Below are 23,949 nucleotides of genomic sequence, written 5' to 3'. Positions count from 1 at the left end.
TAATCTTAGGTACTTATGTCTGAAGCACAATAGCTAAAGGTTCATCAAATAAGTATCTGACCGTCTGATTTTATCCTCTCTAGAAACCCAAATGAGCATCATGTGCAGAAAAGAAAATGGCCACCTTTCACCACCACTGACCAGAAGTTCATTGACCTTAATTTGGAGCCTATCAAGGTCAATAAGGGTCTACGAGTTCAGATGTGTGCCTTCTGGAATCAGTTCCTCCCCAAGCTCCTCAATGCCACAGGTAATGCTTTTCCCTCCTTAGTACAACAGGATTCTAATCCGCACCGAAGCCTAAAGCCTGTGTGTCCCATCGATCCTATCTCCTTGCTTGTCCCTTGTCAAAGACACTGAATGAGCCTGGTTTTGTACCTTGCCTGCCTGCCTCTGTCATGGGCGATCTCTACAAGCTCAGTGATCCCCTTGTGTTCAAACAGGCAGCAGTGGGCAAGGAAAATTCAATTTTATCCCTCTCTGACAAGAGTAAGTTACCGTTTAATTCAGTAATGACATGTGCCCACATTGGCCCAGCTCTCACTCAGCACAGTCCGGGATCCAAGTCTGGGACCTTCCAATGGGACTCAGTTCCACACTGTGTAGGATGATTACCACTAGAACCTGTGTATCTATACAGTGGGTAATGCATTCCTGTGTATGCTAGTGAATGATGTGGAAGGAGCCTGATATTTACTATAATGGGATTCAGGAGTCCAGATTTACCTCAGAGCTTTGGAGTTGGGTGTTTCCAGCTCATGCACCATTTGAAAGTAGGACGATAGCACAGCACAGAAGACCATGTAGCCCATCAGTCTGTGCTGATTCTTTGAAAGAACTCTAATTAATCCCAACCTGCGCTACTGTCTCTCCATGGTCCAGTATTTTTTTATTCCAAATAATAATCGATTCCCTTTTGAAATTTCCAATTGGACCTGCTTTTACTAATTTTTCAGGCAGATCATAACAACATGTTAGGCTAAAAGAGAGAAGGAAGTGAGGGTTGCCCTTGGCAACTACCTTTTGTGGGATAGGGGCTTGGAATTTGGAGGAAAAAGAGACAGCTGATTAATGAGAAGACATTCCTTTAAACTTAAATTTTTTAATTTATTTCTCCTAACTATATAATTTTGCTTTTGTTTATATTTTGAGTTAATTTAATAATTGTTCCCTTTTTGTTTTAGCCTGTGATGGAGAACTTTCTAGCAACAGAACACCTAGTTTGAAAGGGAATGGTTTCTGTGTTGGTTTATTGACCCTTCTCTATTTCTTTCTCAACTAACCAAGATGCATTAATGTCTGCCCTGACATCAGAAAGGCATTGCATGATTAACACTGAAAAAGAGAAACTGTTTATTAGGAGTTTGGAAAAGATTCAGAATCAGTGATACTCGAATTACAGATGGGGAGGGGTTAATTCGGGACTCAGTTCATTCTTTAGCCTTGGTCTGATGGTGAGTTGAGTTGGTAGAGGAAGGTGGGGAGCTCTTTATACAACTATCGCCCCACTTTAGAACGAGGAACAAGATAATAAGCAAACACAAAATTTAAAGCTGTAAGGCTTTATGAGTTTAGAGCTGAAAAATGTGTTGCTGGAAAAGCGCAGCAGGTCAGGCAGCATCCAAGGAGCAGGAGAATCGACATTTCGGGCATAAGCCCTTCTTCAGGAATGAGGAGGGTGTGCCAAGCAGGCTAAGATAAAAGGTAGGGAGGAGGGACTTGGGGGAGGGGCGTTGGGAATGTGATAGGTGGAAGGAGGTCAAGATGAGGGTGATAGGCCAGAGAGGGGGTGGGGGCGGAGAGGTCGGGAAGAAGATTGCAGGTCAAGAGGGCGGTGCTGAGTCCGAGGGTTGGGACTGAGATAAGGTGGGGGGAGGGGAGATGAGAAAACTGGAGAAATCTTCATTCATCCCTTGTGGTTGGAGGGTTCCTAGGTGGAAGATGAGGTACTCTTCTTCCAGGCGTCGTGTTGCCATGGTCTGGCGATGGAGGAGGCCAAGGACCTGCATGTCCTTGGCGGAGTGGGAGGGGGAGTTCAAGTGTTCAGCCACGGAGCAATTGGGTTGGTTGGGCCGGGTGTCCCAGAGGTGTTCTCTGAAACGTTCCGCAAGTAGGCGGCCTGTCTCCCCAATATAGAGGAGGCCACATCGGGTGCAGCGGATGCAGTAAATGCAGTGTGTGGAGGTGCAGGTGAATTTGTGATGGATATGGAAGGATCCCTTGGGGCCTTGGAGGGAGGTGTGGGCACAAGTTTTGCATTTCTTGCGGTTGCAGGGGAAGGTGCCGGGAGTGGAGATTGGGTTGGTGGTAGATGTGGACCTGATGAGGGAGTCGCGGAGGGAGTGGTCTTTCCGGAACGCTGATAGGGGAGGGGAGGGAAATATATCCTTGGTGGTGGGGTCCATGGCCAGACCATGGCAATACGACGCCTGGAGGAAGAGCACCTTATCTTCCGACCTCTCTGCTCCCACCCCCTCTCCGGCCTATCACTCTCACCTTAACCTCCTTCCACCTATCGCATTCTCAACGCCCCTCCCCCAAGTCCCTCCTCCCTACCTTTTATCTTAGCCTGCTTGGCACACCCTCCTCATTCCTGAAGAAGGGTTTATGCCTGAAACGTCAATTCTGCTGCTCCTTGGATGATGCCTGACCTGTTGCGCTTTTCCAGCAACACATTTTTCAGCTCTGATATCCAGCATCTGCAGTCCTCACTTCCTCCTTTATGAGTTTAGAGTCAAGAAACATTAGGGACATTTAAGCAACTGCTGGACAAACACATAGATGGCAGTAAATTGAGATGTGTGTAGGTTAGGTTGATCTTAGATTAAGATAAATGCTTGGCACAACATCATGGGCCGAAGGGCCTGTACTGTTCTATGTTCTAAGGCCTGCTCGTCTGAGTTTTCCAAAAGCTTTTGGGATTGTTTCTGATTACCTTCTGAAAAAGGCAAATATGTAATTTCAGTGAAATTTCCCCATCCCTTTCAGGCAGCTTTTATGATCTGATGAGGCCTTGAGTGCATTGGCCGTACCTCACTGATCTTCAAAGGGCAGTCAAAACTAAAGATCTACATTTTCTTTTGCAATTCTGCACTCCTAGCTGCAACACTCAGCCTCTCCTCAATAGCCTTCCTTCCACTAGACTGGTCTCCACTCTCTAGTCAAGTCAGTCACTGGCTATACTGGAACCTCTTGGGCCTAACCGATCAGTTTTAAATCAAACTCCCAGATGGAGTGCTTTCTTGTGATCTGTGGAAGGCCATTGAGAATTGTCTCCTCAGCACTGCTGTAATGTGAGCAGAAGATCCAAGGAAAACCATTCACTGAGATAATTGGGCCTTGCGGTTGGGAGTCTGGGTAGCCACTCCCTGATTGTGATATCAGGGGGAACATCAGTCTTTTGTCCTATCCCAGAGGGCAATTCCAGCACTGGCCTGGCACTAGATTCACTTTCCTGGTTGGAAGTAGTATATTGGAGTGAGGAAGGCAGTAGAGAGTCAAAGGAAGAAAGGAGAACCTTGATGATCTACCGTGGACCTTGGCTTGAGGATGGTTCCTCAGTCTTGCTCAGCGAGTTACCCAGCAGGAAGTGAGTTACAACAGGGATGATCTCAAGGTGTAGAAAAACAAAGTGAGTCAGAATCAAACCACCAAAGAAACTCCTGCTAAACGCGCTGCAGTTAATCTTTTCAATCTGTGTAAAATTTGCTCAAACACTTAACTGAAAGCAAGCTATTTGATTTTGTAAATTGCTTTTTTAGCTACTTCAGAAAGCAATATATCAAAACATTTCTGTGGCACATTTACCTGAAACATTGAAATATGTCCCAAACTAAGTTTAGACCCTGAGGGAATGAGCTGCTTCTCAGAATAGTTTGACGTTTGACCTTTAACCAGTCGTCTTAAGTCGAAGTTGCTTTGCTGCTTATGAAGTTTCACACATAGCTAACTTCTATCAGTGTGGTTTGTGGCACCAAATTCTACCCTTCCAAAATTGAGAGTGCACGTGTGTTACCTGCCCCTACCTACTGCCTGCATTGTGTAGTTCTGTGTCAGTCAGTGTCAGGCCCTGTCTCTCTCTGTCACTCTCACATGTCAGTCAGGGTTCAAGATGAAATTAGTTGATGTACAATCGGACCAATTGAATCACTTGGGACACCAAATGCTGCAGCTACCACGCAGAGTCAAAACATGCCTGGTTTGGAAAACGCAAATTTCCCACTGGAATGTTTCTTAATGGCTTGATTTCCTTATATGTTCTGTACAATTGCTGTCCTTTGGCATTTAGCTGGGAGACACCTGTGGTGGGGTTTGTGAGACCTGTTGAAACATAGTTTTCTGACATATTGAGCCACCTTAAACGTTTGAGTGAGTGATCATTGAGAAAGTGGCAACCAAAATACTCCTGTGACCCAGGAATTGTTCTAATGCCAAAGTAAACATATCAATAGCTTGCTGCTCGTAAGTAATTTACTGAATGATAGAATCTTAAGAGCACAAATGGAGGCCATTCAGCCCATCGTGTCTAATTAAGTTATTTCGAAAAAGTGATTAAATTTATTCCACCCCTGTTCTTTTGCTTCTGTTCTATACATTTTTTTTTTCTTTTTAAGTATTTATGTAATACCTCTTTGAAAGTTGCTAGTGAATCTACTTCCACTGCCCTTTCAAACTGCACTTCCAGGTCATCCAACTTAGTCCACAAATGGAACAAATTTGTCTTCCTTTAAATTCATTGCTCTGGATACTGACCTTCCTCTCAGTGAAAACGTTTTCTCCCACTCTGTCGAAAGCCTTCGTAACTTTGAATACCTCTATCAAATCTACCTTACATCTTCTTTACCACATGGGGAACAATCCCCAGCTCTTATTCCAAGTCTTATCATGTGACTTTATTAAAACTTTTCTCAGTGTCACTCTATGAACTTGCAGTGAACCAGGTAGATTCAGCAACACCCTCACGGAACGCCAGAGTTTAAAAATAAGTCCGTCAAACATTAACAAACCCAAACCCGTAAGGTGTTTGTCTGTCAACTGGACACATTGGTTCTGCTGTCATCAACTTAACTTGGAAAAATTGAACACGTTAAAATTACGACAAAAATAAATTGTAGCACATTTTGTGTGTGTAAGTATGATTAATAACATTCTTAACATTCTTAACAAATGAAAGAAGCCAAAAGAACAATATGCTGTAGAGCAACTTATTTCATTTATGGCATACATGATTTACAGTAGAAACCAAAATTCCAGTGTCTAAAATTGGTTGACGCCCAAGCGTATCCTGGAGGCAAATTACCTTGCAAACAGTTGTATTTCTTTAAATACACTGTATATCTGGGAAGCAAACTAGTATGATGCTAAAACAGCAAAATTCCTAATTCTCTACGAGTCTATGACTCTATTCGACTGGTGCAATTGGAGATACATAAAGCAGAGAAGTATAAGAGATGTAAGTTAGTTTATTTTTTTAATTGTTAAGCTTTTAGTTCCATTGGTGTATCAGTGGAAAGGGATCAACAATGAAAAATAACCTCAGACACAAGTGAGATTGGAAGAATGTTTTCATGTACTGTTACTAGAATGGGAAATGCTTTGCAACAGGAAATAGTAGAGGAAGGTTGTCGTATCCTTTTAAGGGGAAGATCAAAGAATCCTTCAGTGTGGAAGCAGGCCATTCGGCCCATTGAATCCACACCAACTCCTCCAAAGAGCATCCCACCTAGACCTAACCCCCTATCTGATCCCTGTAATCCTGCATTTCCCACGGGTAACCCTCCTAGTCTGCACATTCCTGGGCACTACGGGGTAATTTAACACGGCCAATCCACCCTAACCTGCATACCTTTAGACTGTGGGAGGAAACCGGAGCACTCAGAGTAAACCCACGTAGACACTGGAAGAAAATGCAAGCTCCACACATACCGCGACCCGAGGGTGGATCAAGGTCAAAGAGGAACATACAAGACTATCCATGGAGCAACAAAGTAGTGGGTCTGGATCTCAATGACTCTATGAAACAGCCAGCAGAGATGCTAAGGGCCGAATGTTACCTTCTACACTTTAAATCTCCTCACAGGCCTCTATATCACCCATGTTTTAGGCTTCAAGAAATGCCGTAATAAGTGACACGCTTGCCTCTGTGTTGGAAGTTGACTTGTTTACAGGTTCACATGTCACTGCAATACAAAGGGAGTGAGGGAATTCCCCTTTTTGGATGAGATGCTACGCTGCCCTGCGTGGTAGATGGTGAAAGAATCTACTGTGTTATTATGGAGAAGTAAGGAGTTCTCCTCTCAACACGTATCCCTCAACCATTATAAAACCCATCACAGAGGAACCCCAACCGTCCGAAGGACACTGGTGGGGAGTATTTCGTTCGGATAATCGAATTTCGGACAATCGAATGCTGGATAACACAGTTCAGCCAAACATCGGGATCTTGCGATCTTGCCAGATAATCCAATATTCGGATAATTGTGATTCCTCTGTAATTATGATCTGGTATAATTGTCAAGTTGATGCAAATAAGCCAGCACATTTCCGGCATTAGATCAATAACGCCACTTCAAAAGGTATTTCATCAGCTGTAAGCTGCTTTGGAACATCCTGAGGTGGTGATAGATAGTGGGGGAATACAAGCACTTCCTTTCTTTATCACTCTCACAGCAGAATTGTGTTACATTGCTGGAGAAAATCTTCCGAATGAACAGACTCTGCGTTGCTGTCGGTGCTCCCTATCCAGCCTCCATTAAAATGTGTAAGTTCAGAATAAACATGACAATGACTACTGATAACACAACTTCCAAATGGCACAACCTTCCCTGTTCTTGTAGATCAGAATGACTACTCAATCTTGGAACTCTCTCTCTTCATCCCAACTTCCTGTTTCCACAATAGGATGATGAGAAGGAAAATGGAAATACACCCTGCAAGATCACTGAAAGAAAATCAACACAGCGTTCTGAAAATGTTCTTTAAGAAACAATTCTTTGAAGTTTTTGGCTGTAAAGATATCGGAGATGGGCAGGTATAGAAGCTATTTGAGAATAAGAAAACCATCCAACCAGGTCATGAACACTTGCTTCGCTTTCTGATTAGCCACAAATAAGCAAGGCACTGCAAAGTGGGAGTGTTGTGTGACCAAGAGGTAGGACTATGGGACAGCCTGGAGGAGATCATCTGATAGAGCTTCCAGAAATGCATCTTGCCAAAGTTGGTAACATGTTGCAATGGAACAGGACAAGAGCCACATGCACCTCGACAGAGGAGGATGATGCACCAAAAGACCATGAACAAAGGGGCCAGAGAAACCCACAAAAGAGATGAACTAATCCCACACCAATTCAGTCTTCCTCCCCCCCACTACCCCTGTCGGATGTAAAACCAATCCAATAGGAACGGCATTTATATATCACCTTGGCACCTTGCAATGCACTTAACAACCAATAAAAGTTCTGAAGTAGAGTCACTTGCAATACAGCGTGATCCCACATGCAATACAGCGTAATCCTCTGCAAATTGACACTCCAAACAGGGACTTCTAGTTGCAAGCTGTGTTCCAGTTTCATTACTGAGCTGTCGGCATGTGGAGAAGGGAACAATAAAACTTGCCCTCCCATATGTTTTTAACCTAACTAATATTATTTCCTCTCAGCCACATAATCTCCTTCCTTCATTTTACAAGTTACAGATCATTGAAGATGAGGATAACTCATTCTGAAAGTGCAAGAGCAGCACGAGCAGATAAGAAATGAGTGATTGTTGACACTTCAGGAAAGAGAAAGCAAGCAATAAGCATATGTCACTGTACCGTGGCCAGGTATCCGGCTGGTCCTCAAGATTCCCAAAATGATAATCGCACTCTCTCATGGAGTAGATGCAGGGCAAAATTAGTAAAATGAAACCTCATAAATGACATGATACATAAAACTCTCACAGAAAACTAACAGGACATCAAAGAGCCATTGGAAATCGAGAGGGGTTGTCCCCAGATGCAAAATGAGGGAAGTACAATGAAGAGTGTGAATTTGGAGAGGTACAAGGTTTGCTTGTCGTCTGCAGAATATGTGGTGATCTGATTAATGAGTTTAAAGGTATTTGAAACAAATGAACTAAAACATCTGGGGAACCATCAATAATAGCAGAATGTTAAATTGTAAATAGGGATTTAAATTAACAATGGCGCACAAATAAAGGAATTTGGAAAAATAGGAGGAGGTTTTTGTAACTGACACACCAGATAAGGTACAATAATCGAAAGATGGGAAGCAGGGATTGATAAACAATGATGGACGTTGTGACAAGGTGTCTGGGTCTGTGAGAGACCAGGAGGAATGAATAATTAACTGTATTTTGTGGCATCTCTGACATCTTAAGCTTCTTCATAATGAGTGAATCAATTTCTGAAACATAGTTACTGTTAGCAGGTCACGTTTAGAGATTTAGACTTGGATTTTCCACTGGCCAGTCATTCTTGCACTGTACATAGGAGTTGCACATGGGGACTACTGGGCAATCCTCCTACATCTGGGATACTCCAACATTCTCCATTTAAATTGAAGTATTTGGGGGACTCCAATGAAATTAAGTAAAATAGTTATTCAGGAAGTGTTAGTCTATCAAATATACAGTCAACTCCTAACTATGTACCGTTATGTACCTTGTACCCCCCCAACTACACCTCCCCAAGACCACTTACACTGCCCCCCAGATCCTGAACTGACCCTGCTTTCCTGGCCATCTAACCCATTCCTCCCTTACCCATCTCTGCATCTGACCCACCCTTTCACGCCTGCTGGAGTGACACTGCAACCAATTATGCCAGGCTGGACCCTAACCAATGTGCCCCACCCCTGCCAGACCAGACCCTGCTGCACAACTCAAACCAACTTGTCAACCACATTCCCAGTTCCCATGAGGACCCAATTTCGCCAACGCACCCCAACCTACTTTAAACACCACCGCACACCTGGCCGCCTTGCACCCTCGTAGCATTGCCATCTGGCACCCTAACCCCTTCTCACTTGGCACGCTACACACCTGGTACATATTCCTGTCCATCCAGCATTCTACACTTGGCACTGCACCACTACACTTAGTTTAAGTGGTTACCTTTTGATGGGAGATGTTAGGTGGCTGTCAGGGCCTTTGGATTTCAGAAAAGGGCAGCCCACAAGGGTATGCCTCCCCCGAAGGTTATGCATCACTAAAGAACTGACTGAATGGAAATACAGCTCTGTGGTTCTGAAGGAGCCCCAGTCAGAATCTCCCTCTCAGAAATGCAGAACTCCTTCCTTCCATGAAAAAGAATGGCTGGAGTGGCAAGCTGTATGAGTTTGCCATTCCTCAGAAAATCCTGCCCTGGAGCTCAAAACTGAAGTCAGCTCCCCAAAGTGTAGTACCTGAGGGAGTGCCACACTGTCACAGATGCCATCTTTCATTTAAGATGCTAAAGCAAGGCCCAGTTTGTCCTTGTGTGTTAATGAAGAAAAAGGGCTTTCTTTCCAATTGCCTCACCAATATTTATCCCTCGTCCAATATCACTAAAAACAAATTACCTAGTCAGTGTCTCAGAGCTGCTTGAGAGAGAAAGAGATCTAAATGCCAACTGGCTATCACAGCTCCAACAACCGAGACGGCAATGAAGGTGATCAATCAATAAAGCAATTATCCATTTGGGGAAATCCCAAGTTCTTGAAAGGCACTACAAAAATTCAAACCTTTTCTTGCTGTTCTGCACCGATTCTGAGCCCCATCTCAAACCTTACGGGTTTGTGGATCTCACGACTTTCCTATTTAAGTTTGATTGAGTTTTTTGAAGAAGGAACGAAGAGGATTGATGAGGGCAGAGCGGTGGGCGTGATCTATATGGACTTCAGTAAGGCATTTGACAAGGTTCCCCATGGGAGACTGATTAGCAAGGTTAGATCTCATGGAATACAGAGAGAACTAGCCATTTGGATACAGAACTGGCTCAAAGGTAGAAGACAGAGGGTGGTGGCGGAGGGTTGCTTTTCAGACTGGAGGCCTGTGACCAGTGCAGTGCCACAAGGATCGGTGCTGATCCACTACTTTTCATCATTTGTATAAATAATTTGGATGTGGACATTGGAGGTATAGTTAGTAAGTTTGCAAATGACACCAAAATTGGAGGTGTAGTGGACAGCAAAGAAGGTTACCTCAGATTACAACGGAATCTTGATCAGTGGGGTAGAGGATGGAATTTAATTTAAATAAATGTGAGATGGTGCATTTTGGAAAAGCAAATCAGGACAGGATTTATACACTTAATGATAAGGTGCTGGGGAGTGTTGCTGAACAAAGAGACCTTGGAGTGCAGGTTCATAGCTCCTTGAAAGCGGAGTCGCAGGTAGATAGGATAGTGAAGAAGGCGTTTGGTATGCTTTCCTTTATTGGACAGAGTATTGAGTACAGGAGTTGGGAGGTCATGATGCAGCCATACAAGACATTGGTTAGGCCACTTTTGGAACATTTATGTGCAATTCTGGTCTCCTTCCATCAAAAGGATGTTGTGAAACTTGAAACGGTCCAGAAAAGATTTACAAGGATGTTGCCAGGGTTGGAGGGTTTGAGCTATAGGGAGAGGTTGAATAGGCGGAGGCTATTTCCCTGGAGTGTCAGAGGCTGAGGGGTGACCTCATAGAGGTTTACAAAATCATGAGGGGCAAGGATAAGGTAAATAGACAAGGGGGAGTCCAGACGGCATAGGTTTCAGGTGAGAGTGGCAAGTTTTAAAAGGGACCTGAGGGGCAACCTTTTCATGCAGAGGGCGATGCATGTAAATAATGAGCTGCCAGAGGAAGTGGTGGAGTCTGGTACAATTACAGCATTTAAAAGGTATCTGGATGGGCATATGAATAGTTAGGGTTTAGAGAGATATGGGCCAAGTGCTGGCAAATCAGACTAGAATAGTTTAGGATATCTGGTCGGCATGAACGAATTAGACCGAAGGGTCTGTTTCCGTACTGTACATCTCTATGAGTCTAAGTGATGATCCCTGAAGGAATTGTCAGATCTGGAACCAGCTACATCTAGTGGAGAGGTGACTAACCATTTCCTACACCGTTCCCAGAGGTGTTAACAAACCTCTCCCCTCACCGAACAGCACTCAGAATTTCCCAGCTGAGGTCAGGTCATTGAAACAACAATGGAAATGTTGCCATGATAGAAGTGAAACTGTCCACCAAGGTACGGAAGTGGAATTTAAATGGCTGGATCTGGAAAACTAGCCACCAGGATACGTGTTCATCAACTAGCCACAAAAAGACATGACCCACTCTCACTAGTATCCTCTCATACAGATGAGGAAGGACACCACTTCGACTGGGACAATACATCAATCCTAGGACAAGCCAAACAGAGACATGCACGAGAATTCCTAGAAGCTTGGCATTCCAACTGGAACTCTATCAACAAACACAGCCACTTGGACCCCATCTACCACCCTCTGAGAAAAAGAACAGGAAATGACATGACCAACCCAAGGAAACCTAAACACATAAATAGAAAGCGGGTCACTAACACCAGTGCTTCATCCGGACACTCAATGATGTTTCCGAGTATGGTGACAAAACGTCTGAAAACTAACCTTCCAGCTCAGCGAGCAAACCTACATCCATGGCTGGATCAATTAGCGTGGCACAGTGGCACATCAGAATTTCTTATCACTACAGGGAAGAAAAATTCAATTGGACGTCTCAAACCAATGGTGGGGGATCAAAAGTTGACCCCCAATGAACGAAGCACAAAGGTTTGAGGCTATGTTTGTCTCAACCCAGCAGTAAGATGTTGAAGCTAACAGCACAGCCCTGGGAAGCGGGACTTGGGAAGACTAGTCCCTCACTACCAATTCAGCAGCTAACCCAAAGCTGAGGTAGCTATGTGCCATGAACTCTCGCAGCGATGAAGGGGGGAATACCGAACCATTGCTCATGGGTGGAAGGGGTGGCGTGAGCTGGATGTTTTACAGAGACTGACCTTCTTGATCAGATAACACAGACCTATTCAAGGCAGAAGAGGCAGCAATGTAAGTGTAGGAGAGCAGAACCAGTCTTTATTATCCAAGCCCTTACACTTACATCCTGATGTACTCCCGTTCAGTTTTAGATGCTGTTTAAATCAGTATTCTCTTAATACTGGCATTCTCTGTAAGTACAGAACTTTACAATGTTATTTTGAAGGGAGGGATTCAATTGCTGTACTTATTAAGTTTCTTACTCAGAATTATACATTAACCAAAAGAGAGATTTAGATCACAGTGGTGCTCCAAAATTCTGGTAGGAGTTTATCAGAAAGAGACTGCATAGAGACTACTTGTATTCTGTAAGGCCATATGGGTATAAATGTAAAGGGAGAGAAAAAAAGTCAATGCATAAAAACATCTGGACTCATTCTGGTGGCTAGAAAGGTGATGTAGAGTGTTACATCAGTATTTGACAACAATAGCATTAGATTTGATTTCTCTTGATAGCTACAGTTCTCCAAGAACTTTGTATCAATGGTTACCAAGGGGCAGCCTTTTGTCAAAGTTACAGAGAGCAAGGAAGCTGTTAGGATAATGGGTAACAAGTGAAAATGAATGAAGGGAACACAATCAAATTAACAAGTGTTAGGATAGCTCACAGGGTTGGATGGTTGCTGTTGTGCTATGATTCTATGAGTTTGCTCTCACCCCCTTCCTACCAATCCACTGTACCAAAACCTGTTGCTCCCTCTCTTTCACATCTCACACTCTGCACCACTTTGTTGTTTTTCTCTTGCATTCAGTTTCTCTCATTCTCTTGCTCCTTCTTTCACTTAGTTTTTCTCACAGCTGGCATTCTCAAGTTTCATTTATATTTTAATCAAAATTTCAGCAGCTTTCCCTGCACCCTCAAACCATCAAAATACTTTTCATGCAGTATGATTTTTATAAAGGAGCACTCGCTTTGTTAGAAAATTATTTTACTTACGCTATGATTTGTATTTTCATTCTCCTACGGTAAAATTTCTATGTCATTTTGCTTTATTTTGAGTTATGCAATTGTACAAGTTATTTTCTATGTTATATAAACATTTGATTTGATTTTCTGATAAAAAGAACGTACAACAATGTGAACTATTTCCTGCATGTGTAAACATTGTCAATAAAACAAAAGAGCCTGAAAACCCTCTGGGTAATCCTATACACTGACATCCTGGGTTCAGTCTTTCCATCTTTAATAGTGTTTCATGTGGAATTTTATATATAACTTGGGGCAGGGATACAACAGATTTTCCAATGTGTTTCAGGTCTACACAAATCAGATAGAGGGGTGAAACGGTGGCTCAGTGGTTAGCACTGCTGTCTCACAGCGTCAGGGACCTGGGTTCAATTCCAACGTCGGGTGACTGTGTGGAGTTTGCACATTCTCCCAGTGTCTGTGTGGGTTTCCTCCAGGTGCTCTGGTTTCCTCCCACAGTCCAAAGATGTGCAGGTCAGATGAGTCGGCTATGCTACATTGCCTCCGGTATTCAGGGATGTGTAGATTAGGTGCATTAATCAAGGGAAAATGTAGGGTAATGGGTCTGAGTGGGATACTCTTTGGAGGGTTGGTATGGACTTGTTGGGACGAAGGGCCTGTTAATTCATAAAAAGATGTTTAATTCTGTTAGGGGTTAGAGTGAGTTTGAACTGACAGTACTAGAGATAATTGTTGATATCTGCTGGAGAGGATGCACAAATGCTTCAAGAGATTGAGTCATCTCTGATGTCCTCTACACACCCTGACCATGGCTTGCCATAGGGCTGAATGTTGATGAGTAATGCTCCTCAAAGTTAACGCTTCTAACTGAGTGAGAAGCTTATGTTTTAACCTGTTTTCCTAATCAACCTGTTCGGAGGTGTCATTATGGACCTCTGGAGCAGGTGGAACTTGAGCCTGGGGTCTCCCAATTCAGGGATAGGGACCATTCCAGAGCTCTGAGCACAGTATTTAAACTGACATTCAAGTGCTGACTCTGTTGCATCGTCAAAAGATGCCATCTTTTGGTGAGATGTCTAACCTCTCAAGTTGGCATAATTTTTTCCACGGTCTGCATTTCAAAGAGGTATGCTAAGGCCAATGTTTATCCTTCAAGATACAGATTATCTAGTTATTACCATTACTGTGGGAGTTTGCTGTATACAAATTGGAGCCAACATCATAACCATAATGAGACTCCAGACAACGCAATGCTTCCTGGAAAGTGATTTAGGAAGTCCTGAAGTTATGAACGTGCATCTTCCTTTCCCACACATCAAACTGTTCATGGGGTAGTTGATGGAATCACTCATTTACAGCACAAAGATCATTTGGGCTCGACCCAGTTTCCAATTCTTTGTCCAAAGCCCTATAAGATTGCACCTCAGGTACATATCCAGGAAATTTTAAATAAAAGAATTGTGCCTCAAATACAATTGCAAGCAGAGAGTCCCAGACCCTCACTACCACAGGGAAAACTATTCTTCTCATCTTCATATAAGTACTCCAAATACATGGCCTTGGTTTATTCACTTCTTTGCTAAATGAATTCTATCTAATGTGAACAGATTTTGTAAAGTCAAAATCTACAGACAATCGGAGAATCTTGGGAATGCGCAGGGCTGTGAGGATTGACATTTTGATCAGCCAGTAGCAAGGGTCTGGGAGGGGCATTTGAAGGGAGAAGGTCATCCTCTGGAATTTGTGCAGCCAGATTATTTAAAAGGTGCCATCAGCAAGGAGCCTTCAGCACTGAAAAGGTAGTAATAAGCCCTCTGAGACATGAAGGGGGAATGTGGGGAGGGATACACTGTGTACAATGCAAGGCACTTTCAGGAAGGAAGAGCATTTACATTTATTCCACTCCCCACCAAACCATGCTCAACCGGGACAATCACAAAAGTTTAGGAAATTGTAGGGAGACCAGGACATTTAATGAAAAACCTGGGACATTCCAGTCAAATTGGGACATCTAGTCCTTTCTGTTCACTCTATCCAAGCTTTCCTAATTTCATGCACTTCAATTAATTTTCAACTCACTCTTCCTCTATTCGAACAAAAACACACTTAATCTCTTCTCATTGCTGAAACGCTGCCGTATCTATACTGTACACCTGCCAGTGTGCCCATATCTTTTATGATTTGTAGCAACCAGAAGTGAATGAGTTCTGTAGTTATGGCCTAAAGCCCCATAGGTCTAACATAACCTCACACCCTACATTCTGTGCCTTGGGCAGTAAAAGGAGAACAAGCTTCCTTAACCACCTGAGGGAGAAAGGAAGAGGTGGTATCTAGAAAATTATCATGCATCAGACTGGACAGAATTAGAGTCATTGGAGATGTACAGCACCCTTCGGTCCAACCCGTCCATGCCGACCAGATATCCCAACCCAACCTATTCCCACCTGCCAGCACCCGGCCCATATCCCTCCAAACCTTTCCTTTTCATATAGCCATCCAGATGCATTTTAAATGTTGCAATTGTACCAGCCTCCACCATTTCCTCTGGCAGCTCACTCCATACACGTACCACCCTCTGCGTGAAAAAGTTGCCCCTTAAGTCTGTTTGTTCAGCAACACTCCCCAGGACCTTACCATTACGTGTATAAGTTCTGCTAGGATTTGCTTTCCCAAAATGCAGCACCTCACATTTATCTGAATTAAACTCCATCTGCCACTTCTCAGACCATTGGCCCATCTGATCAAGATGCCAGGTAACAGTCTTTGCTGTCCACTACACCTCCTATTTTGGTGTCATCAGCAAACTTACTAACTATACCTCTTTTACATAAATGATTTAGATTTGAGCATATGATGAAAAGTAGTGGACCCAGCGTCTACGTTTGAGCCAAATCTGTATCCAAATGGCAACTGACACTGAATCTGAAGTAATTCTGAGATTTAACAGTTAAAAAAATCACATACCAGGTTATAGTCCAACAGGTTTAATTGGAAGCACACTAGCTTTCGGAGTGACGCTCCTTCATCAGGTGATTGACAAAGCTAGTGTGTTTCCAGTTAAACCTGTTGGACTGTAACCTGGTGTGTGATTTTTAACTTTGTACACCCCAGTCCAACACCGGCATCTCCAAATCATGAGATTTAACACAGCCTGGAAGCAAATACAGAGCCACATCTATGTGCAGATGCAGGGCAAGGCAGGGATTAATGAGGTGGTAAGGATAGGGCAATTTCAGTACTCCAGTCTGGTCATGCACAGCTGGGAGTCTGGGGTAGTGGGGGTGGGGGTGCACATTGGAGAAGGGCCTAGAAGAAGCCTAAACCTACAGTCAGAAGTTCCAGAGCATCGTCTGACACTGATGTTTAAGGACCCTCCCCCAGTTTCAGTCTTCATCCTAGCCCATTGAGAAGAGTTAGTTAAAATGGAAAGCCAACTGGACATTGGGATTTGAGTCATTCAGCTGATTTGCTGTGCTCACCTTGTCAAATAAACTGTTCAAACAACACATCTGCCTGAGAATATCACCATAGTGCATTCATTTCTGCTCTGGTGAGGAAGTGGTCCTCACTGGTGGACATGATCACATGACAACTATTCTCAGGTTAGGGGGGTTCACCTCAGGTGTACTGGCCAAATTTAAATAATATAATAATGACTAATTAGTCTTATCTACAGGATCTTGCTGTGCAAATTGGCTGCAGTATTTTTATGTCTATACCTCAACCAGCATAATGTTTTCATTAGATTCCAGACTACAACTTACACATAATGTAAATCACCCAGATGCCTCAGTAAGATTCTGGTCTGTAATTCATCAAATATCCATGAATTTTTATGTAACCTCTGCCCTCCACACGCCGTTTTGTTTATGTGCTCCAGCTGTGACTCAAACCAGTGACCTGAGAGATGAGACCCACCCACTAAGCTGTCAGTCTGTGGGTGGGTGTGAGGTATGTTACAGCAAAGCACCTACATTAAACAGATAAATTCTGACTCAACTTCTCTTCCTTCCCTTCCAGGAACCATCGATGAGGCTGAACGTCAGTGGAAGATGGAATTCCATCGATGGAGCTCCTACATGATGCATTGGAAGAATCAGTTTGACCATTACAGCAGACAGGAGCGTTGTGCTGACCTGTGACCTCCTGCACTTCAGGTTGCGTGATGAGGGAGAAAGTGGAGCCCAAAAATGACCAGCCACCCAGTCTAGTTCCTAACATGCTCCTCTGTGCCCCACCATAAAACTTTGCCAGTGTGTGTATCATCTAATGGCACTCACCTTTCCAAGGCCCGCTCACAGGATTTACTTCCGTTTTGCAAATCTCACCATCGTGCATAAACCTTTCTATACACTGCAACTGGTCATTTCCACTGACATTTTCCTCCTCTGCTCTCCTCCACCCCCAATAACCCACCCCCCCTGGCCATGCTCTCATTTTCCTCCTCGCCATTCCCCTCTACTGTTCTCTCCTTACCCCCATCAACTCTCCTCCACTCCACATCCATGCTCTGTTAAATGGCCTACAAGAATACTTTAGGCCACATGACCTCAGACAAGACTCCAGCCTGAACAGCCACTAACCCAGTGAATCACCCCCAATCAGTTAAACTGACTCCTCAGCACTCGGTACTGCATTATTATAGCTGAAACTGGTTTTCAGAACACTGGGAATGGATGTCCACAATTATCACTTGCATTCGTAAAGTGTGAAACAAAACCCTGAGATGCATCACAGTGAAAAAATTTTAATTAATGGTGGTTCATAATAATAACATTTAACAAGCCAATAATCTGCTCAACCCTGACTTGAAGTGGGATAGTTTTCCATTCCCCAGCACTTGACATTAGTAGTATAGCCACACAGAGGTTTTTTTTTTATTGACAATTTCAACTGAGCTCCTTCATCTTCTTGACTGATCAAGTCTCACACTCTATTCCTAGCATTTACTATTTCCCCAATGTATTTAAGTAAAACTTCCTGCCAGAAACTGGGCAATAGCACTCCTACCTCTGGATCAGAACGTTATGGAGTCAAATCCCAATCCATAGGCGTGAATTCATAAGGCAGGCTCACATCCTGCTGCACCGCACCACACCACAATGAGTGTCACTTGTCAGATGATTCACAAAACTGAGATCCTGTAGAGAGTTGGGGTTGAGAAAGGGATTCCCATACTAACCTTGAATCTTCCCGTCACTCTGATAGTGAGGAATAAGACCATAACTCATAGCAGCAGAAGTAGACCGTTCAGCCCATTGAATTTGCACTGCTATTCAATGAGATTATGATCAATCTGCTAATCTCAACTCCATTTTTCTATCTTGTTTCTACAACCTTCGATTGCCTTACTGATTAAACTAGATTCCGTGGAGTATGGAAACAGGCCATTTGGCCCAACAAGACAACACCGACCCTCCAAAGAGTAACCCACCCAGACCCATTCCCCTACCCTATATTCACTCCTGACTAATGCACCTAATACTATGGGCATGGCCACTTCACCTGACATGCACATCTTTGGACTGTGGGAGTAAACCCTCGCAGACACAGGGAGAATGCGCAAACTCCACACAGAACAGTCACGCGAGGCTAGAATCGAACCCGGGTACCTGGCGCTGTGAGGCAGCACTGCTAACCACGGAGCCACTATGCCACCCCAAAAATTTTATTTTAAAAAATGTCTATCTTAGCATTGAATATTCTCAATGACCCAACCTCGACAGTTCTCTGTGGTGAAGAATTACACATATTCACTAACCTCAAAAAACTCCTCATCTGCCTTTAAACGGGTGATCCCTTGTTCGAATACATTGATAAACATTCATTTCCGAAACGAACCGTCTCAGTTGGAGGACGGAATGGGGAATTGCAGGTCCTTTAAGAATCAGATTGTTGCCCCCCCACCTGCAATCAAAAACCACAATCAAGAAAGACTACCCCTCCCACATATTACAGCAAAATCATTCTAGGTACATATACCACCTTCACTCACTGGAGTTGTGCAAAGTTAACTTGTGGATGGATGCAATAGAACCGGTACATCTATGGATCCCTGCTGACACCCTATTATACCACTGAATTGAAACTGACTGTTCCTCAAACTTCCCTGTGAAAGACACATTGCTCCAAGATATATATTGTACAATTATTTATTTAAGTGTTTTTTGTCTGTTTTTTTGTAAGAGGCAGTGTCTGATGTGTTTTGGGGTTCTTTAATGTTGCTACTGTGATGACATTATGACAGATTTAAACAAGGACAGTGGAGTTTGTGATGGAAATACGGACAATGTGCGACTGAAAATGGAATCACATCCATGCATTCTGGTCCAACGATCCCAGGTCGTTTCCTCCGCCCTGAAGTTCTTCAACTACGTCCTGAAGCAGACCCGCTACTGCAGCCACATCTTCCTCCTCAATACCTGCACAACCAACTGAACCCGCACGGACTCCGGACTACATTCAGACCATCACAATTTGGACCTGATCAGGGCAAACAAATACATGGTTCTCCCTTCGGATCCTCTGCTCCACCCTCGCAGCCATGCGCCGGCACCTACTCTCCCTGCAGTCAGCCCTGCCCCAGCTCAGGGCCACAGTCTCCCAGACCTTCCGAGGACCTCTGCTATTCCTCATCCCGAGAAGGATCCACACACAGCAAATGCTTTCTCTCCAGCTTATCGAACATTAAGGAACACAAGTACACCAAACTCTCAAGTACTCCCTTCCAAACTTGGGATTCCTCGACTACTCCAGACTGTTACCCTGGCCTCCGGAACAGGTCAGAGGCCATTCCCACACGGCCGCTACAGCCACTGCTACTGCTGTTAATGACGACATCACTTTACCCCCCCCCCCCCCGCCATCCCACGGACCGCAGCCACTACCGACCCTACAACCTCTATGATCACCACCAGACCCACTGTCGCCAAAACCTCCATGAATACTGCCCTCTACATCACTTCCAACCCACAGTCACTGGTACACCGACAATGAGCATGTGACCCCCGCACCTCCCCCGCCCAGTGGTTGCTGCCGACTGCACCATTTCTGCCTCACCCACACTGCCACTCACCTCAGCCCCACCAACCAGGTCGCGTCCACAGGCACCTCTCCTGCGAACACCACACAGAACGTCCCTTCAGCCCCTGCGGGTGCCACTGAACACACCGTTGCTGTTCACGTTACTTCCTCCCATGACCACACCTACTCCAGAGACACACAATCTCCACCTCCATTCCTAACTCCAGCTCTACCCTTTCCCCCAGCCCTGCCGAGTTTTTAACCGACTTCCCCCTCACTGAAGATAAACGATCAGTCCTCAGTAAAAGGTCTCACCTTTATCCCACTACGTCCCCGGGTCAACAAATTTCACACACGTTGCAACATCAAACTTCTACACTGTCACTGTGCTTCCTTTTTCAATTGGGACCCCCACCCAGAGGACCCTTCCCCCCCACCTCTAACAATCCATCCATTTGGACACCGTGCGCTGTGCTGGTCTGGTACCTGCCCTCAACCTCTTTGTCTCCAACTGCCACCATGACACTGACTGCCTCAACCTGTCCAGCCCTCTCACCCACTTCAACCTCTGACCCCCCCACCCAAAACACAGCCCTCCACTCCCTCTGCTCCAACCCCAACCTCACCTGCGGGGAAGCGCAGTGCTAGTTTGGCACACCAACCTCTACACTGCTGAAGCCTGGTGCCAACTCACGGACACTGCCTCCTGTTGCCCACTCGACTACAGCCTCACCTCCCATCACTAAACCATCATCTCCCAGACCATCCACATCCACAGCCTCCATCCTCACTGTCTGGGAACTCCGCATGGCCCGGACCTACCTCTTACCCAAAATTCAAAAACCTGACTGCCCAGGGTGAACCATTGTCTCAGTCTGCTCCTGCCCCACTGAACTTGTCCCCTCATATCTTGACACCATTCTGTTCCCCCTTGGTCCAGGAACTCCCCACATACATTCGGGACACGATCCACGCACTCCACCTCCTCCATGACTTGCATTTCCCAGTACCCAACGCCTCATCTTCACCAAGGATATCCAGTCCCTATACACATCCATGCACCATGGTGAAGGCCTCCAAGACCTCGGTTTCTTCCTCTCACGCCAACACAACCAGTATCCTCCACCAACACACTCATTCAATTGGTAGAACTGGTTCACACCCTCAACAACTTCTCCTTCAAATCCTCCCACTTCCTTCAGACCAAAGGGACAGCCATGGGCCCCAGCTATGCCTGCCTCTTCATCGGATACGTGGAACAGTCCATCTTCCGCAGTTACACCAGCACCATCCCCCACCGTTTCCTCCACTACATTGATGACTATCAGCGCCACCTCATGCTCTCATGAGGAGGTTGAACAGTTCATCACCTTCAAGAACACCTTCTACTCTGACCACCTGGACCAAATCGGATACCTCCCCTTCCTGGACCTCTCCACGTCCATCTCTGGCAAACGACTCAAATGTTGATTCTCCTGCTCTTCGGATGCTGCCTGACCTGCTGCGCTTTTCCAGCACCACACTCTCGAAAGGAATGAATAACCATAGGTAGATGAATAGATTAAGGACAATCCCAAATTCTCCAAAGGCAGGCCAGAATAAACAGAGAAATTGTTCCCTTTGGTGGAAGGGTCAAGAACCAGAAGACAGGATTAAGGTGATTGACAAAGAAACTAAATTCAGCAGGTGGTCAGGATCTGAAATGCATATAGAAGGCAGTAGAGACAGATTCAACCATGACTTTCAAAACGGCACATGGACTCAATAACCTCCTTGTGTGCTATGACCATTGTGTAATTCTAAGATAGGATCTCTATGTTCAACATCTTCACATTGGAATGCAGGAGTCCTGCCAGTGAAATCCCACTGATACCCACATCAGATATTGCCTCTTCTTTTAAAGTATTCAGTCAAGACATTGCATATTAAGCATGTAAAGTGAATGTATATTGTCATGATGCAAATAATTGTGCACTTTTAAATAAATCTATTCTATCTATATTAATAAATAGATGAACTGTTCTTCCATAGAGTTCATTGCTGTAATGACCGAGCAGACATATGCCCTAATAGTAAGTGACCAATTTGGTTGGGAATCAGGTAAACTGGTCTGCCCAAATCAGAATGTCAAGGTTGGAGTCCAACTCCAAATTTGACTGTGCAATGTAGGCCGATATACTTTTACTGCTGTGCTGTCCCTGCAGCAAGGTCTGACTCCCTAGGATTAACTTTGCCTTCCCTACTGCTCCCAGTTCAGCAGGTACTGCTGTTTGTATCCAACACAACTCCAAAGGGCTCCCATTTACCCAATCCTGGACCCCCATGCTTTAGTCTTCCCCATTTTGCATAAGACAGACAGCAGTCAATTTGCTTTCCAATAAGATATTATAGCCCTAACTTCCACCTCTGTTGGAGTGATCCAACTGCAATTGGTCCCACAGCTACTGTCTGTATAACAAGTTGATTTAATAATTTCATCTCAACATCTGATACTCCACACAAATCAACTGAATATTTCCTACACAGCGACGAGCATCCAAAAGTTCAAAAATAAACTATCCAAAAAGTGTTGGGGATATTGAAATTGTGAAGGACACTCAACTCCAAAGAACCTGTACACACATTAGTAAGTTTACACTGAATGCAACCGATCCCAGACAGGCCCTGACAACAGTTCTGAAGATTTCGCTCAAAATCTCGCCACGTCCCCAGCCAAGCTGTTCCAGTACAGACACAGTATTGGCAACTGTGAGACAATGTGAAAAATTGTCCAGATATTTCCTATACACAAACCCAACCCAATTACCGCTCTATCAGTCTACCCTCCATCCATGACAGTGCTATTCAATGGTACTTGTCGACTAACAACCTGCTCACGGACACGTGGCTTGGGTTCAGTGCAGCTCATTTCCTGAACTCATTACACAAGCTTGACATCAAGACAGCACTTCACACATCAAAAAGCCCTAGCAAAACAAAAAACCACAGTCATTGGGAGCGATGGGGAAAAACTTGCCACTGGTTGGAGTCACAAATGATGTTAGTTGCGGTCATTGAAGTTAAATAATTTCAGCTCCAGTACATGTCTGCAGTTCTCCGGACAGTGTCCTAGTCCAGCCACCTTCAGCTGACCCATCAGTGACCTTGCCCCCATCATAAGGTTAGAAATGGGGGATATTCGCTGATGATTGCATAATCTTCAATACAGTTTGAAACTTCTCAGATGACAAGAAACATTCACATCACACAAATGCCAAGCAAAGGCCATATCCAATAAGAGAAAATCTAATCATCATTCTTTGATATTTACTGGCACTGCCTAATTACTGACCAGAAATTAAGCTGGACAAGCTGTATAAATACGGTGGTGACAAGCGTACACCAGAGGCTGGGGTTCTTGCAACGAGTAACTGACCATGCATCTCCCCAGACACCTTCGCCAACAACAAGGCACAAATCAGAACTGCGACAGGATACTCTTCACTTACCTGGATGAATGCAGCTCTGAAAACAAATCAAAAACATTCACACCATCCAGGACAAGGCTGCCTCCATGTTTAGCATCCCATCCACCAACTCCAACGTTCACTCCCTTTCCTATCGATGCAGTGACAACAGCATGTACTCTCTCAAAGATGCACTGCAACAACTCACTAAAGATCCATCAATTGTGCTTTCCAAACCCGCGAACTCTCCAGCCTGGAAGGACGTGGGCAGCAGATACGCGGGAACACCACCCATTGAAGCTCCTCTCCAACTCACTCCCCACCCTGATTCAGAACTATACCTTGCTGGGTCAAAGTTTTGGAATTACCTTCCTAACAGCGCTGCTAAGCCACACTGACTGCAGTAATCCAGGGCAGTAACTTGCTACCAGCTTCTCAAGAAGATGGGCAAGACATGCTGACCGAGCCAATGACACCCGCATCCTGCAAATGAATAAAAGAAACACACTTAACTG

The 23,949-nt window shown here is 44.5% G+C and overlaps 1 protein-coding gene across 5 annotated transcripts in view; it reads left to right on the top strand.

Annotated features, from left to right (window-relative positions):
- The window catches only part of ache (acetylcholinesterase), a 63,764-nt gene extending 45,350 nt beyond the window's left edge, over positions 1-18,414 (top strand). For 4 of the 5 annotated variants that reach the window (XM_043683427.1, XM_043683431.1, XM_043683430.1 and 1 more), the window contains exons 4-5: positions 84-250; positions 16,986-18,414. In XM_043683427.1, the coding sequence (XP_043539362.1) occupies positions 84-250; positions 16,986-17,107 (289 nt within the window). In that variant the 3' untranslated portion in view covers positions 17,108-18,414. Of the gene's footprint in view, positions 1-83; positions 251-1,184; positions 1,573-16,985 lie in introns of those variants that run through there. The other variant, XM_043683432.1, reaches the window with a different exon arrangement.
- The last annotated feature ends 5,535 nt before the right edge of the window (positions 18,415-23,949 follow it).

The sequence above is a fragment of the Chiloscyllium plagiosum genome, chromosome 48 (assembly GCF_004010195.1).
Source record: "Chiloscyllium plagiosum isolate BGI_BamShark_2017 chromosome 48, ASM401019v2, whole genome shotgun sequence".
Classification (NCBI taxonomy): domain Eukaryota; kingdom Metazoa; phylum Chordata; class Chondrichthyes; order Orectolobiformes; family Hemiscylliidae; genus Chiloscyllium; species Chiloscyllium plagiosum.
Note: the sequence above shows the minus strand (reverse complement) of the source record. Positions and strands in the feature narration are given on the sequence as shown.